This window comes from Diabrotica undecimpunctata, chromosome 1 (genome assembly GCF_040954645.1).
Source record: "Diabrotica undecimpunctata isolate CICGRU chromosome 1, icDiaUnde3, whole genome shotgun sequence".
Classification (NCBI taxonomy): domain Eukaryota; kingdom Metazoa; phylum Arthropoda; class Insecta; order Coleoptera; family Chrysomelidae; genus Diabrotica; species Diabrotica undecimpunctata.
The window spans coordinates 161565709-161584224 of NC_092803.1; the positions used below are offsets into that span (position 1 = coordinate 161565709).

Genomic DNA, 18516 nt, shown 5'->3' on the forward strand with positions numbered 1-18516 from the left:
TAATCAAGGAAAATTATACTCTACAACATCACACTTGACATTTAATTATTCTGTACAATGTACGTTCTTTAAAAAGTGAATCATCTTCGACAAATTTATTCATATATTCAAGGATGGTTCTCGAAGTCCGGTTAAAGGAGAGTGGGAGGAAAGTTTTGTGAAATTGATTAAAGATATATCTATATGCAAGGCATACAACTGAAAACAATTCATGGGTTAGTCTTAAACACAGATTTCGAGTTTAATTCTTATTGTATACATGTAGATTTACTACAATGGAAATGAATTATTACGAAAAATCCAGAAAAATATAGTAATGGAAAAAAATTAACACATTAACAAACGATGTTATAACTGTCCCATTTTAATACAACTATTTGATAAATGGGGCGTTATAGGAAAAAGAACATGAATGAATTACAATAAAAAGAGGAACAATCTCAAATCAAACGAAGAGATGTTTGCAATATTTACCGATCTGTGAAGAACTTTAATCTATTATGAAAGTTTCGAAATTGTCCTGAATTTAATCACTTAAGAGGAGCCTGAAATGTTTCAGCACTGTCATGGCATGTGTCAATTAGCTTCGGATGATTTTCGACACTCTAGACAATGTCATGAAAATCCTGCAATGTTTGAGTTGTCTCTGGATGACTTTAGGGAGCTCTAAGTGTTTCAAAGACTCTGACAGGCAGCCTGAAAGTCAATACTGCCTCGAAATATACAGCTTATAAAAATTTATTCATTAAAATATGTATGATTACGCTCGATCAAATAAAATAAGAATCCTGTCAAGTAGTTAAGGTGAACACACCATTTTTACCACATTTTCTTATCAGACCTCATAACAGCAGTATTTCACACGCTACGGTTAGAAAATGTCAGTCCAGAAATTTTTATATTTTTTATAGGAGTGTGATTAATACAATGTAGCGTGCAAACTTCAGCTCTAAAAAATATGTTACAGAATACATAAGGCAAACATAATAATAAACATGTGTCCACCACATGCAAAACTTAATTGCTAACGCGTTTCCCACAATCGAAATAGATATTTTGGATTTAAAATAAAATTATTATTGCATACTGTTTGTGTATCATGTATTATTAAAGTATCTTGAAGCTAGACAAAAATTGTTCAAGAATTAATCAAGTTTCCAATCATTTGGGTTCAAAAATATGTATTTGTTACACGCAGTCCAGAATAATAAAAGCTTTTTAGTCCGGTCAATTAACATAAAATGATGACAAAACCAAAAAAAAATAAATAAACGATGCAAATTTGGGAACAGATAACTGAAACTGTTTATTATTAGAGACAAAGGTCTCTAAAAGGACAAATCCTAAACTACCTCCATTTTACAAAAAGGGTTGACTTTTTATACATTAGGCTGCATTTCGTAAAATAATAAAAAAAAATAAATTATTTTAGAAAACTATTAGTGGCATGTCTTAAACTTAAAAATGTATCTAAAAAATCTTTTTATAGCTTAGGTAGTCTGAGATATAGCCCTTTTTTACTCCTACCTAGTTACACGCTTACATAAAGTGAGTAATATTCTTTAAATATTGACTTTTTAAGTCAATAATAAAAAGAAAAACCTCAAATGTTATATGAATAATTAATGTTATAGTAAATTAAAAAAATATTTAAATATATAAACCAATAAAATGAAAATAAACAATTATTTTTACTGAATTAATTATTACTTATAGATTTATTATTGTCTAAAAAATCTAATATTGATTAATAATAAATTTATAGAAAAAACAGTGGAAGAATCAAACCCCGATTTTACAGGTCCGAAAACAAAAATAATATTAAGTCGCTACCACTCGATTTGTAAAAGTGAAAAGTGGTAATTAATACTCTACATCCCCTTTTTAACAAGAGATTAAAAGAAAAAAGAACCCCAAACAACTGGAAGGAATCCGTAACCATTATCCTACACAAGAAAGGGGATAAAGCACATATAAAAAACTACCGTCCTATAACACTCCTCAATGTAATGTATAAACTCCTAACAAAAATTTTAACCAATAGATTGGCGACAAAATTCGACGGATAGCAGTCGAAAGAACAAGCTGGTTTTAGAAAGGTATTCAGCACAAGTGACCATTTACTAAGTATGAAAATACTTATAGAATGAGCAAATGAATACCATATTCCTCTATATACAGCGTTCATAGACTTCGAAAAGGCTTTCGACAGTGTCAAAGATTGGGCGGTGAAAAGTTCTTTGATTAACAGCAGAATTGACCACAGATATACGGAAGTAATAGCCAATATATAATAAGGAAGCCAAAACAACAATTAAAGTATATGAAGAAACAAAATCAATACAAATAAATAGAGGCGTGAGACAGGGTGACACAATATTACCAAAACTTTTCAACCAGGCTCTGGAAGATATTTTTAAAAGATTAGAATGGGAAGAAAAAGGTATAAAAATTTTTGGACAACCCTTGAACCATCTAAGGTACGCTGATGGCATCGCATTGATAACCGATAAAAAAGAAGAATTATTTGAAATGATGAAAGAACTGGACGTAGAAGCTGGAAAGATAGGCCTTAATATAAATTACAACAAGACCAAAATCATAACAAATACAGATGAAGACATCACAATGAGGATCATACAAGATGAAATAAAACAAGTTCAGGTTTATATATATATATATATATATATATATATATATATATCTGGGTCAAACTATAAAACTTAACAAAGAAAACCAAACAGCAGAGATAAAAAGACGAGTTACACTGGCATGGGCGGCATTTGGTAAACTAAGCTACATTCTTAAAAACAAAAGATATCCACAGCATCTTAAGACCAAAGAGTACAATCAATGCGTACTCCCTCTTCTCACTTATGGTTCCCAAACGTGGACATTTACAAAAGCAAACATGGACAAAACCATAAAAACCCAAAGACCAATGGAAAGAAAAATGTTGCACATAAGACTAATGGATAAAAAGAGAAACGAGTGGATAAGAGAAAGAAAGATACTGAAGGTATAAAAAAATTTTTTTGACAAATTTTTAAAGTAATGTCAATAATAGTTTGCCGATAATGGTTTTCTAAAGAATTTTTTTTTTTCATTATTTTACGAAATACAGCCCAATATATGAAATCCCAATCCTGTTTGCAAATTGTTTGCAAAATGGAGGAACCTTGGGAACGTAAACCTTTTTTATTTAATAATAGATACTTTCATCTATCTATTCCCAAATGTTTATCCTTGGTTTATTTTTTTTTTTGGTCATAGTGTTCTTTGATCGGGCTATTTGCAATGTTTGTTAATACTGGCGTCTACTTATAAACGTCCTTGTATTTATATTAACCGTACATATCTTAAAACAACATTTAATTACAATATTGATAAAAATAAGGTCTTAATTTGAAATTAATGACCAAATAATCACAGAGGAAAAGTTTTTAATTAATATTAGTTCTTAGTTTTTTTGCCAGATAAAATACACCGTTAAAGAAACAATTACTTAGTTTAAATGATCTACACAATGTGTTGAATCAACTACAAAATTGCAGTAATAAAAAATAAGTAGCTACGATAAATAAAAAATAAGTAAAACTTGGTTATTATATCCAGTTTCGTTTTGCAATAACTTTTCAAAATTATTAAATGTTTCTGAAAATAATTTCCTTTATTTTGCGTCCAATTTTCCCAAAAAAAAATGTTGAATGAAATGAAATAGAACACATAGAACTACGCATTTATTGATATTATTGATATCAAATAAAAAATTAGTTTATATGCACATAATTATTAGCGTAAATAAATATTAGTGAGTATATTAGATGAATCATGGGAAAATAAGTTTTTGCCTTTTTTTTGATAATTTTATGGCTTTTCCTATGACAGTGCTTTTTGCCCTTCTGTCTGTTGTATTTTTAGAATTTAGCGATAAAGGATTGAATAGAAGAAAACATGAAATTTTCTTACCTAAAAGCAGGCTTTGATATGGTAAAAAGGAATATCATCGTTGGTGAAATAGGTCGTTGAACTAACAAAACTAATACAAGTAGAAAAAGGTGAATAAGACAGTAAAATAAATGGTAAAGAGCCATCAGGGATGTTTTGAATATACAAACAATCGGAAAAGGATGAAAATGTGAGTATTGCTCATCATAAGGGACAGAATTATCAAAAACACCGAAATGAAAACTTTTGTAACAAACTGGTACATAAAAGAGAGTTACCATAAAAAAGAGTCCCGAGCTGAAGAAAGGCGCAAACCTTTCTCCAGCAAAACGACATATGCCGTAAGAATTAAAATTCCATAATGACTGAAAAAAGTCAAAATAAATGGAGAGCTTTACAGGGGCATATTCATATGAAGACAATCATAAACAATATTACGGTAGGCTTCGTCTAGTCTAATAAATCTGCTAAGTTTCATTAGACTAGACAAAACTTATGAGGATATTAAAAACACAAAATAATGAAGAAAGCCTAATCATTCACGGTAGGACTCTAGAACACAGATACTGTGTATAGGAAACCTGAAACTGGACTTGACAGTTAGGCGTTAAAAGTGTTGCATTTTCTCACTTACTCTATAGAATGGAAACGTGGACCATTAACATGGCGACTACGAACAAACTTAAAGCATTTGAATTTATGGGAGAATTCTAAAGATATCATGGACAAAGCATGGAAAAAACAACATAGTTACGAGAAGACTTAACAAAGGAATGGAAATAATGGAAAGCATCAAAATACGAAAGCTGTAATGCTCGGGACACGTTATAAGTGCGTCATTTGGAATACAAAGTAGAAACCATGGTAAGGAAAACATAAGAGGAGATAAAAGAAAAAGAATCTTTAAGAGAGTAAGAAGAAGGTGCGGATAGGCAGTCAATTGAACAGTTTAGTGTAGCTGCAGCTAAAATCAGACTAGCCATGATGATTGCTAATCTCCGTCGCGGAGAGGCAAGAAGAAACAGACGAAAGCTGAAAACCAGCAGATAAGTGCTTACTGGATACTGTGAACTGAGGAAACACCTCTACAACGTAAAGAAAGTGATGAGATGTAATGACAAGAATCGTAGTGCAGGAAATGCGAAATGGAAGATGAAATTTTAGGAATGATGTTCAAGTTCATATGTTTTGTCTTTTTCTTTCTGCTGTCTAAGCTAATGTCTAAGTGATAATAATAAGGATAATAAGTGGGGGATTACCCCCAATAGCAAGTGATTTATAAATGGCAAACGCCAGACTCTCAAGAAGACCCTTTTTTTCAGACGCCGTCTGTTGTTATAACTGGACGTACTTCAACCGATTGGCTTAATATATCTCTTAAATTCGCCTAACCTAGTGTCGCTAACAGGTTTTACTGTTAGCGACAACTGTTCGTGCCCTCCGAAGCCAGGTGACGGCCTATAACGTCACAAATATAAGCACAACCTTAAGATGTGAAAAAAACAAGCTTATGCTTATAAAACCTAATATAACAAGGAGAAGAATAATAGAAATGTAGAAAAAGAACCTAAAGGATGTATTTATGGTTAAATTCCATTTTTTTTTATTCTTTTTCGTAAACTAAGTCGAGAATTGTGATACCTTGTCTTAGTGGAGAAATCTTCATGCTCGGTCGTAAGCGCTAACTCTGTAAATTAACAACGACCGACAAGGGCTACTGAACCCTAGATATTAGGCGACACACAGGTTTTATTAGTCTTCTAGAAATTAAGGAACTGGATCCAGTTACATATTTCTGTAGATGAAGAAGAACTACTGAAAAGTAGTTTAAGCTGTTTAACTGTTTAAGCAAGGTCTTAACTCAAAAGAGACGATAACGGGTGCTAAAATTTGGCTGAAAGCCGAAAACATACATGCAGATTAAACAATTGCCTTTTATAATATGTAACTATTTTACTTATTTTTTTACAATTCCATAGCAAGACAATAAAATGGAAGGAAACTAGGTCGATACCAGGAAATGCGGTATAGTTAATATCATTTATCGCTATCTTATCACCGTAAATTCCCACCCAAAGTGGTTAATTTAGTAATACCCATTTTTTATTAAGTCACTGCTAATTGTTTATTTTTTGATTAATTACATGTCGTCTTTACTGTATAAATTATAATTACTCGGAAATGTTTTAACAATCGACGACTACATTTTGTGAATAATGTTTACTCAATGTTTCATTAAATTTACAAAGTGAATATGCTGGGATGACAAAAGCTTTGATCAAATCTACTGGAATATTTGCTAATAAAGCAGTAAAAAATGTACAGTCAACTTAGTATGAGCCTTAGTTTTAAGTATTATTGTCCATCCTTTTCCATTGTATTACTTTCCATTGCATCAAACCATTCTTTAGTAAATTAGTTTTACAATCAACGCAACGGTAATTAATAATGTTCTTTTTTTTTCAATGAACCATATTAACTATTAAAGTATTTAATAGGATAACCATTTTTTGTAGTATCTGCTGAGTAAATGTCTTAATACTAAGATGTAACTTTGCAAGTAAAGTCGGTTCATTGTCTTTAAAAAGAGATGGTTATTATATACAAACGAATGGGAGTTTAATAAAAATTCCTAACTACCACTTCTTAACCCATGCGCCACCTCCTTCGTCATCATTCAGCCTCAAAAGTCCACTTCTAAACACTAGGCCTCTTCCTCGTGTTTCCAACCCCGTGCTTCCAAGTTTTATTTTTTTCTTCTTAAATTGTCAGCCCATCGTGTAGGTGGTCTCTTGTCTTCCCTTGGTCTCCATTCCAATAACCTCTTTGTACATAGCCCATTCGTCATTCTAGCTACGTGTCCTGCCACTCTCCATTTTAGTCTGGCTATCCTTTACGTAAAATACGTAAGTATTTTATATTTATCTACAAGTTCTACTTCTTGCGCACTAATACTGGTGTTCTGGTAGGGTACCAAATTTGTCATTATTTTCCTTTTCGAGAAATCCATATTTTCTGTACCCACAACGAGTTCCTGTACTATCTCTCTTGCCATTCATAAATCCTCAGCTATTATGACTATACCATCGGCAAAACATAAGTTGTTTAGATATTCTCCATTTTTATTCCCTTTGTCGGCCAATCCAAATTCTTAAAAGCATGTTCCAGCACAGTATTAAAAAATTTAGGTGACACTGGGTCTCCTTGTCTAACCCCAGGGGAGGGGCACCTCCTTAGTTGAAGGAAAAATTAAAAACACTGTAAAAATAGCAACAAAAGAGTTTTAGCTCACTGAAGAAATAAAATTAAAATTTTAAGAAAACAGGAACGTTTATATGGAATATTCATTAAAAAAACACCAAACGGTTACCAAAAGTATGATCTGTAATGAAACACGTACACCTGTACTAGCAAAAAGAACAGAAAAAAGGGTAATGGGAAAAATTGAATGACGAAGATGTTTAAATGATAGCGAGAGCTGGAATCACTGTTCAACTCAATCACGAATAATAAATAAACTCCAAATGTTAACAGCCTGACGCAAGGCTAAATTTAAACAGTAAATTAATCTCAATGAAGAGACTTGATGCCTTTAGAATGTTGACATATTTTATTACTTCAAAAAATCCTTTTAGAGAATACGGAAACCTTTCATATTAAAATAAATATTAAAACATTTGCTGGGAAATTTATTACCCCATGTGACGCTCAGAACTAACTAGTGTATACTCTTCTCCTTTTTGAACCTTATCGTCGCTATTTTTTAAACAGTTTTCATGTCACAATAGGCTTGTATTCCCGACGGGACACTGGACGTTGTCGTTATGGATTTTAACTCATTGTTTTCTCCCGCCGGTGCATACTTGTGATCATGTGAATGGTGTCATTCGAGACTCCCTTTTCATTATGTTTCTACCTCAGTAATTTTTAAGTACTTCATTAAGCAGTGTATTTACCTAAAGGGAGTAGGTGTCGTCTGCTTTTATACAATATTATTTGAGGTCTGCCAAAATATATTTATATGTAACATACACATTAGTGTAGTATTCCAAAACTCGTTTATTTTAACTAGAACATCTAAGTATATGTAATTTTTTTGGTAGAAGAAAATGTTCTAAATACTAAAAGAGAAATTGAAGAACTAATTCTTCCTGCATTCAGCGTCTTTTGTGAAGATTGCTGATAATATGGCTATTTTTACTTGAGAAACGGATGCACGGAATAATTCGAGCGATGTTATTCCAAACAATTCACAAAGGTTTCGCAGCCAAGCTGCCACGCTTCCTCGTCCAACTATCTTTCTCTGCAATATAAGCTGTAGGAACTCATATCTTGTATCTTTAGAGACGTGGTCAAGCAACTCAAGTTTTCTCTTCCTTATCTTCTTCTTACGTGAGGACCACGTGTCATGTTTTCTTCAATGGTTCAGTAGTAGCAATTGAGACGATGAATAACAACTTTTGTAGGCTGTCGAGATGTATTTGGGTGTTTTTCTTTAGCAATTTTGGATAATCGATCTCTGCTATTCTCTTAAACTTGGTCTCTCCTTTATCTTCGTATTTTTCTTGCTCATCGCACTATGTTCTGGATGTCACATATCTCTCTTGCTTCTTCATTACTTTGACGGTCATTTAGAAGTATATCCTGCTGTTGAGCTTAACAAATTCCTGTTGACATTACTTCCTCTGCCAGAATTCTTGTGGACTCCTTTTTTTTTCTCTTTTTTTTTTAATTGGTATCAATACACTTTCTTTCCACTCATATGGTATTTTTTTCCACTTCAATTATTTTGTTGAAGAGGATATTCAGTTCGTTTAATATTGTATTACCCTCACATTTTAATATCTCATTCGTTATTTCATCGATACTGTTGCCTTTCTGTTCTTTAGTTTCCTCGAAACATTGCTTTACTTTCTTTAAGAGAGTGTCCTGTTATGTATTTTCATTCAGTTGCACTCTAGAGATTTTTGAAACATTGTGCCCATTCTTCTGATGTGATTCTTATGTGTTGTATGTACTCATACTGTTCTTTATAGTAAATATATTCCAGTATTCAATCTTTCCAATATTCAATAAAAAAGAACTAAGAGATATTGTTCTGAAGCTATTTTCTTGTGGCATGTTAGATTAATTACTATTTAAATGGGAATAAGCCACAATTAAAGGTTAAAGTACGTTTATCGACGTTTCAATTTCCACTTCGGAAATCGTTCTCAAAAAATCAATAATTTTGATTTACCGTAAAACATCTGCCACAATATTTTAAAACAACGCGAAGAACATACTAAAAAATTCAAGTTTAATTTCGGCTTTCTGATGATATTGTACATAATATTCTGTCCATAGCATAAAAAAAAGTTGATTTTTGTTAATCTGTTACACCAAAATGAAATCATTTATTTAATTTTACTATAAGTCATAAAAAAGTTTAATTTCCATGATTCACATAATATACTCACTAATCTTATAATAATATACATACAAATTTATGTTATAAAAAGGTTTTTATCGCCCCAATATCAATAAATGTATACTATGAAGTTACACAAGTTTTTGGAATAAGTCTGACGCAAAACGAAAAGAGTAAATTTCAGAAACGTTTAATCATTTTGGCAAGTTGCAAAACGCAACTGGGGGAACCATATTTTTACTCGCAGTTGCTTATTTTTTACTGTCGTAATTTCCTAGCCGAGTTTAGCATTTTGTACGTCATTTGATTTATGTCTTGGCTCTTTCTCCAATAGTATTATTGTGTCTGTCTAAAAACTAGTTATTTTAAAACTTTTCCTATATGATGACTTGGTTATTAATTTTAAATTAAGAAAGTAGTTTCGTCCAAGTTGTGCTTTTAGTGTTTGTTTAAGATATACAAGTAATTAAGCAGCTAATTACTATCTAAAGTACATGTTAGTATAACTAAATATTACAAAGGAAATCTTGGTACTTATATTCGTAGGGGAGGGGGCTTATATTCGGAGGTAGGTATGAAACAGCTGCTTTAGATACAATGAATAAAATGAAATTATAGTCTAGATGTCAACAGAATCGCAGAATCACGATCTACGAAAACAAAGTCCCAGTAACATTTCAGGATATGATTTTCAGTCGTAACTGACAGTCATAAAAAATTGATTGAAAAAAAGTACTCTACATATAAAATTATAGTCTAATAACGCTCCTTGTCATTTCTCGACAACTTACCAGTCGAAATATAAATACCCTAAATAAAACAAGATATCAAAAAAAGAGTTTGTTGGTCGTACTAGCCAATAAAATAACGAGAGGTATAAAATAAGCTCATAAAATAAAGGCGATATAAAAAGTTGATAATACAGTTGAAGAGTCTCTGGGAACATTACCGACTGAGGTTACGAACTAAGGAAATAGTTCCTGTAAATTACCCGCTGAGGAAATAACTGAAACTTATCTAAAATGCTTTCAATCATTTTAAAAAACCGAATTATATTGGTTTAAGAAGATAATGAACGAAGTAGATCACCGCAATCAATCAGTAGAAAGATAAACGATTCTGATCTTGGCGATGTGAAATGGGGTGGATGGAAGAGGGTACTTAATGACACAAATCTTAACAAAAAAAAATTATAGACATTTTAAAATTTCTGTGAGGAATAATATTAGGAATGCTAATATAGTAACTATAAATGAATCAATACAGTAGCTAGGATAAGGGCAAAATAGATATGATCCGTAAGTAGGTACATAAGTTAAGTTCACACCATCGATATGCTCCCATAGAAATTCTTTCCTTTAAAAAAAGATAAGTACGTTTGATTACCCATAATTAATTGCAAATAACTAATTGTATCACACAATCGGAACATTCAAACAATTGTACGAACATTGTACAATATTGTAAGAGATTAAATGGTTAAATAATCTTACTTTTAGTGATGCAAAGACTAAAAAACAATGTAAAGAACAAGCGTATACCTTGGTAGTTGCGAAATATGGGTCATGAAAAAAGATGAAATAAATGAAAATGTGGGGAAAAAGTATCTCGAAGAGTTCAGTAAAGATAGACAAGAAAAGAAAAACAAGTAAATAAGATAATTAAAGGAAATGAAATGAAAGTAAATGAAATATTTATGACTTGTTTGAATAAATACAAAATAATAGCGCTAAAAATGCTAGAAAAAAATTATAGACAAAGAAGAATAAAGTGATGAGAAAGATATAATATACTTTATATAATATATATATATATATATATATATATATATATATATATATATATATATATATATATATATATATATTAAATTTTTGATAATATAATGTTTGTCCAGCTAGTTAACACACACATTTACCATATTTGCAAAAAAAAAGTAATATTTTATTCAGAAAACCCAACAAAACCGCTTTCTTTGTCATTTTCCGATCAACCCTTAAACCCTAACTGCATCGACAAAATAATAAATTACAAACTCACCTGTGTATATTGGGCCCTCAATACATCTTGTCCTTCTCTATTAGTCCCTTCTTCGTGTCTCAGCATAGCCCTTTCGACCCGAGCCAACGTGGGGGAGTCCAGGATTCCTGCAGGACGTTGCATTTGTCGTCCTGGAGGGTCGTTGTAGCCTTGCAGCAGCATCCTGATGATCACCAAGTGTCCGCGAAACTCGGTGAATAAAAGTAATCCAAACGAAAAACTGTTTTTCTAATAGTTTTTTTTTGTGAAAAATGAACTGGTCGACTGTTTGGTACCGCTTAAACTGACAGTTCGGATGCGTGCACACGCTCACTTGAGATAGACTATTACCCGATATGCGCTGCGACGTTGTAGAAGCGACTAAAGGAAAGCACATAGAACTGCTCATGGCCGGCCAAGATTATCAGTTTATTGTAATTTTCTTGGAGTGGTCTGCGCATTCGCAGGATCCATTCGCTGAATTTTCGAATCGGAATATCAGGGATTAAAAAGTCCGGAAGCGGGAAACTCAAGTGATAGTATTGTTCTACGACTTTTTATTTCTGATTTCTGCTGAAATAATCTGCAGGGATATTCGTTTTTTGTACTTTTGTCTGAATTGTCATTGTTCAGCAAAAATGAATTTTAAAAGAATGCAGCAGAAATAAAACGAATGGTGTATTATTTAAAAAAAAAACTGATAAAACAGAATGACATCAACTGTAGTGTTTTTAATATAAAGAAACCAACAAATTTCAAATGTACACATTATTACAAGAATTATTTAATTTAATTATTCTGCTCGAGATGCCTATTTTCAGTTGAAAAACCACGATTTTTATCATTATAATGTATATATTTTTAACTTAATATGCTTTTTAACTTTGATTTCTTTTCTGTGTTTTTTGTTTCTTCTTCCATGTGTTACCTTTATCGTATCTTCTTTGTATTGATCGTATCTTCATCTACCTATCGATATTGTACTTGTGATATCTAATTCTTAAGCAAAATTTACTTTTTTTATTTTGTTTTCAATAAATTTGTTCACTGCTTGTAAAATAGAATCAAGATTAACAATTTTTTGGACAGAACTAGAGTGTCATCATAAAAATAAAATTACAGAGTACATCACAAAGATAAGGTGAAAAACGGCAAAACGACACAACAAGATATTTATACCAAAAAAGAATAGCAGAAATATGCAGAAACACAAATATTATTAAAATCAAGCGGTTAAGTCGAGGAAAGGTGTGCAAAAATTAAAGTAAGCAACTTTTGACCAAAAATGGGGAAAAATTCAACGTGCCCTTGTGTCAATTTAAAAAGAAACCCTCAAATCACTTAGGGAAAAACCAAAATCTTGGATGACAGTAGAAATTCTTGAACTTATAGAAGAACGAAAAAAAACATAAAACAAAAGACCTGAATAAATACACAGAAATTCAGAAAAACATCAGAAAGAAAATTAGAGAGGCAAAAGATATATATAAGGAACTAGAAGATCTGGATAAAAGGTATGATAAAGCTTTAATTTACACAAAAAAAAAATCAGAGAAATGACAGGTTCTAGAAAAAGCATAAGAACAAATATCCTTAAAAATGATAAAGAAGATATTATTACTGATATGAAGGAAAGATTGTGTCACTGGACCAATTACATCCAAAAGCTATTGATAATAATGAAAGAGAATAACTGTCATTAGAAACCACAGAGGTTACCGGACCACGAATATTAGGGGAAGAAGTCATCTATGCCATCAAAAACACAAAAGAGAGCAAAGCTACCAGACCAGATGATGTGCCCATCGAATTATTAAAACTAATTGATGAAGATGTTATTGATGTAATGGTTGAACTTTTTTAATCTAATATATCAGACTGCCACAATCCCCAGACAACGGCTGCAATCGACCTTTATGGCAATACCGTAAAAGTCAAGTGCAATATCATGTTCAGATCACAGAACAATAGCCTTAATGAATCACACTTAAAACATTTTTGAAAATAGTACACAGCAAAATTGTTAAAACTCTGGAATATGAAATTAGTGACACACAAATTGGTTTTAGAAATGGTATGGTCACAAGAGAAGCTTTGTTCGGCTTAAATCTGCTGGTCTAGAGGTGCATGGATATGAATCAGGACATGTACTTATGTTTTGTAGATTTTGAAAAGGCATTTGATAAGGATCAACATATAAAGCTTGTAAAAATATTAAAAAGAAAAAATATTGACAGTCGTGATATAAAAATTATATCTAATCTATATTGGAATCAAATAAATGTCTACAGTAAAGTGGTATTTAAAGAAGCGCTCTCAGATTCAATAGTATGTAAATCTATCAATGGAGAAGTTTTGAATAACTTGCGTTTTGCAGACGATAGAGTAATAATGACGGATAACAACAATGATTTACAGAACGTACTGCAACGAGTTAATGAATGCTGAAGAAAACTAAATGCATGATCATGGCTAAATCAGCAGATGCAAACATCCAATTGATTGTTGAAGTAATTGAGTGTATGGATACCTAAAAATACTTAGGAACATGGTTTACATCAAATGTAGACCAAACCAAAGAAATTAAGACACTTATTGAAATAGCACGTGCATCATTTGTTAAACTTAAACATTTTCTTTGTTGTCGGGATATAAGGTTAGTACTACGCCTAAAAATGCTTCGGTATTACGTATTCACTACTCTTCTTTATATCTTGAAAGCATGGACATTAAAACAAGTGCATCTGAATAAGTTGGCCGTCTTTGAATTTTGGTGTTTCAGAAGAATCCTACGAATATCATGGACTCAAAGAATGTCAAACGCAGAAGTTACTAGAAGAATATTAAATGAAGCTGAAATAATATTGATTTGAAACTATCAAAAGAAGTAAATTTGAGTACTTAGGCCATGTGATGAGAGAGCAAAGATACTCATTATTGCATATTACTATGCAAGGCAAAATTCGAGGAAAGAGAAATGTGGGAAGACGAAGAATATCGTGGCTTAAGAACTTGAGTTGAATGCAGTAGTGCAGAACTATTTAGAGCGGCAGTCAAAGAGTCCGCATAGCCATGATGATTTCTAACCTTTGGTAGAAGATGGAATTTAAAGAAGAAGAATGAAGTTCTGGGTGAAAGAAAGATGAATAATATAAAGTCTCTTCCAAATCGAAAAACTGCATAGTTCTGTACAGAGATGAAAAAAAAAGCAAGAAAAAGAACAAAAGAACACCAGAAATTACCATAAACGAAGACGTTCACATAAGCAAGCATGAAGTACAAATAAACTTCATGCGTTACGTTAACTTTAGACAAACTAACGAATAGAAAAGCTACAAGTAAAGATGTGATACTAAATGAATTGTTGAAATATGGGGGAGCGACAATGACGGATCAACTGACAACATTAATGAACAAGATTATAAAACACAATAAAATACCAGAAGAATGGAGGATAAGCAAGCAAATACTATTATTAAAAAGGTCGATAAGAAACAACCAAAAAACTACAGGACTATTAATTTGCTAAATACTATTCTGAAACTTAAAAGAAGTAAGAGATCAAGTACAAAGAGCAAATAGATTAGCAGGATGCCTTAATATCACTAAATGGCATAACCGACATATTAACTGTGAGATAAATTCAAGAATATTTAAGGCCAGTATATGACTAACAATGACGTACGCATCATAAACAAGACCAGACACAGCCAAAACACAATAATTGCTGGAAAGAGCAGAAATGAGAATAATCGGAAGAATTATAGGAAATACGCTGAGAGACCAAATAAGTTATGACAAGATTGGAACAAAATGTAATGTACAGGGTATGAACGAGTGGATACTAAATAGAAAAAAGAATGAATCAATCACATCAGTAGAATGTCGGACACAAGAGTCCTTAAAGTAGCAAGAGACAAATCACAATGTGGTAGAAGAAGTATGGGCCGACCGCGGAACAGGTGAAGTGACAATCTTCCATAGAGTCAACAACCCGCCAATTACCAAGCAAAATTGCTTATATAAAAAAAGAAGGGGTAATTATAATTGTAATTAATGGTAATAACTTGGAAATTATGAACAACAAGGATTCAGTTCGGGAAGATCCTGCATAGACGTCGTATTTGTACTAAGACAAATCACAGAAAAGGCCATCGAGTACAATAAACCAGCATATCTATGTTTTATAGACCTGACAAAGACTTTCGATTGCATCCAAGTCGAAGACGTCTTACATCTATTGTATAAAAGAAACATCTTCTTCTTCTTCTTCCTATGCCGTCCCCATTAACGGAGGTTGGCGACCACATTTTTAAAAGCTTCTCTGTCTTTTGCAACGTGGAATAATTCGTCTACAGTCATGTTTGTCCAGTCTCGAATATTTCGCAGCCATGACTTCCTCTTTCTACCTATTCCCTTTTTGCCATCGACTCTACCCTGCATGATGACCTGCAGAAGACTATATTTATTATTTCTTAGTATGTGTCCAAGGTATGCAGTCTTGCGTACTTTTATCGTTCTCAACAATTTTTTGTCTCGACAAAAGAAACATACCAATCAATATTATACAAACCCTCGAAAACATCTACTTACATAATCGAATACCAGTGTATACCAGTACCAAGCGGACTCAGACAGGGTGACTCGTTAGGCTCACTTCTCCTTAATATTTTAATGGATGAAATAATACAAGCAGTATGTAAAGGTCACAATAAACAAAAACCATGCGGGCAAAGTCATTACAAGGATCCACCTTGAAATAAAAAATGAATATATTGAGCAAGTGGACAAAATGAAATACTTATAAGTCTGGATTACGGAAGATCTGAATCCGAAATCTGAAATTCGCTCAAGAATTAGAGCAATCAAAAGCAGCCTTTTTGAAAATAAGGAAATTTCTGAGTAACCAAAGACTCAATCTGCAAATCCGATATCGAATGGTAAAATGTTATATCCACTCTATTCTTCTTTATGGTGTCGAAGCCTGGACTGTTAATGTTAACTTAATGAGAAAACTGGAAGCTTTTGAGGTGTGACTTTTTAGGATAATTTTGAAGATACTATGGACCGATCATATTACGAACAAAATGGTGTTGCACAGAATGGGAAGAGACAGAGAACTGTTGACCACCATTACAAGATAAAATCGGAGAAGACCAGGCAGGTTTCACAGCGGGGAAAGCATGCTTAGATCACACTTACACGGTCTCGAACAACTAATAGAAAAAGAATGGCCAAAAATAGATCCGTCCATCTGGCTTTTGTTGATCTTAAGAAGGCATATGACTCAATACCTAGAACCAAGCTATGGGAAGCAATGGAAGACATCGAAGTTTCACGAAGATTAATAAACGCGGTAAAAGCACTCTACAAGAATAACGAAGTAGCTATCAAAACGGGCAATAGAATATGCAGTCCATTTAAGACGACAAAGGGACTACTACAGGGTTGCTCCACATCCCCCCACCCTGTTCAAAATATTCCTGGAAAAAACCCTGAAACCATGTAAAAGAAAGTGCGAAGGAATGGGTATACCAGTAAGGAACGAATATCTATATACGCTAAGTTTTACCGACGACCAAATAGTGATCGCACAAGACGAGGATGACTTCAGTTTTATGATGAGAAAACTGGAGCAGGAATATACAAAGAATGGGATGGAAATAAACCTAAAGAAAACTGAATACCTAACAACGGAGAATACAGAAATAAAACAGCTGGAAATAGACGAAGGTAAACAAATCAAAAGAACAGACAAGTATAAGTATTTAGGCTTCATAATATCAAACAAAGGAACAACGGAGGAAGATATAAAAAATAGACTAGGACAAACAAGAGACTGCATACGAAAATTGAACCCGGTACTATGGGATAAGAACATTAGCATGAAAACAAAGAAAAAAATATATAATACCATGACAAGAAGTATCCTCACTTATGGGTGTGAAAATTGGACAATAATTAAGAAAACCAAAAAAAAAATAAGAGCAACAGAGATGGAATTTCTGAGGAGAAGCTGCAGAGTAACAAGAAGAGATAGAATAAATAACATGGAGATTAAGAGGAGAATGGGAATGAACTCCGACATAATAGACTACATCGAACAGAAGAGGTTAACCTGGTACGGACATGTCAGAAGAGCAGACCAAAATCGGTGGATAAATAGAATAACAGAGTGGAGCCCGATAGGAAGAAGAAAGAGAGGCAGACCCCGAAGATCTTTCAGAGATCAAGTGGACGAAGCAATGAGTATGAAAAACCTACAGGAAGGGGACTGGCTAAACAGGAAAAATTGGAGAAAACGGTTGAGTGAAGGAATACAGTGAAAACTGTGGAAATCCTTGTATATATATAAAAGGGAAAAGACAGCATATTTGGGGCACATACTTAGAAATGATAAGTACGAGTTGTTGCAGCTGATTATGAAGGGTAAAATCGAAGGAAAAAGGGGTCCTGGTAGACGACAAATATCCTGGCTGAAAAAAATTCGCGACTGGACCGGGTTAAACACATAGACGCTCTTAAGAAAAGCAGAAGAAAGCGACGAATTTGCAATGGTTATAGCCAACCTTCATTAGTGAAGACGGCACTAGAAGAAGAAGATGTAAAGGTCATGGTTACAGAATGGCGAGCAAAGAAATCCAAATATTATGTTATGCAGACGACGCCGCAATAATCGCCGAGACAGAAGACGTTCTCCAAAGATTAACACATATCTTCAATACAACAGCCAAGAAATACAATATGATAATATCAGCAGAAAAAAACAAATGTATGACATCTAAATACCCACTACGATGTAAAATCGAAATTGATGGGAAAATAATAAAGCAGGAAGCAAGGTTTAGATATCTGGGAATAGATATAACTAGCTACGGAAGAGAAAAAGTACGACAATAAAGCTTAAAAGCAAGTAAAGCGGCGGGATCTCTTAATGACACAATCTGGAAGAACAAACACCTATATAATAAGACACCTATATAATAAGACACAAAAACATGAATCTATAAAGCAGCAGTTAGACCTATATTAACATACACGGCGGAGACAAGACCTGACACATCTAAAACAAGACGACTACTAGAAACAACTGAGATGAAAATACTCCGACAAATATCAGGGAAAAGTCTGTTGGATAG

General features: G+C 32.8%; 1 protein-coding gene across 1 annotated transcript in view; it reads right to left on the reverse strand.

Annotated features, from left to right (window-relative positions):
* LOC140432451 (uncharacterized) overlaps positions 1–11778 on the reverse strand; it is an 80573-nt gene extending 68795 nt beyond the window's left edge. Inside the window, exon 1 of the mRNA XM_072520360.1 lies at positions 11399–11778. Coding sequence (XP_072376461.1) covers positions 11399–11560 — 162 coding nt within the window. The 5' untranslated portion in view covers positions 11561–11778. The remainder of the gene's footprint in view (positions 1–11398) is intronic.
* Positions 11779–18516: the final 6738 nt, after the last annotated feature.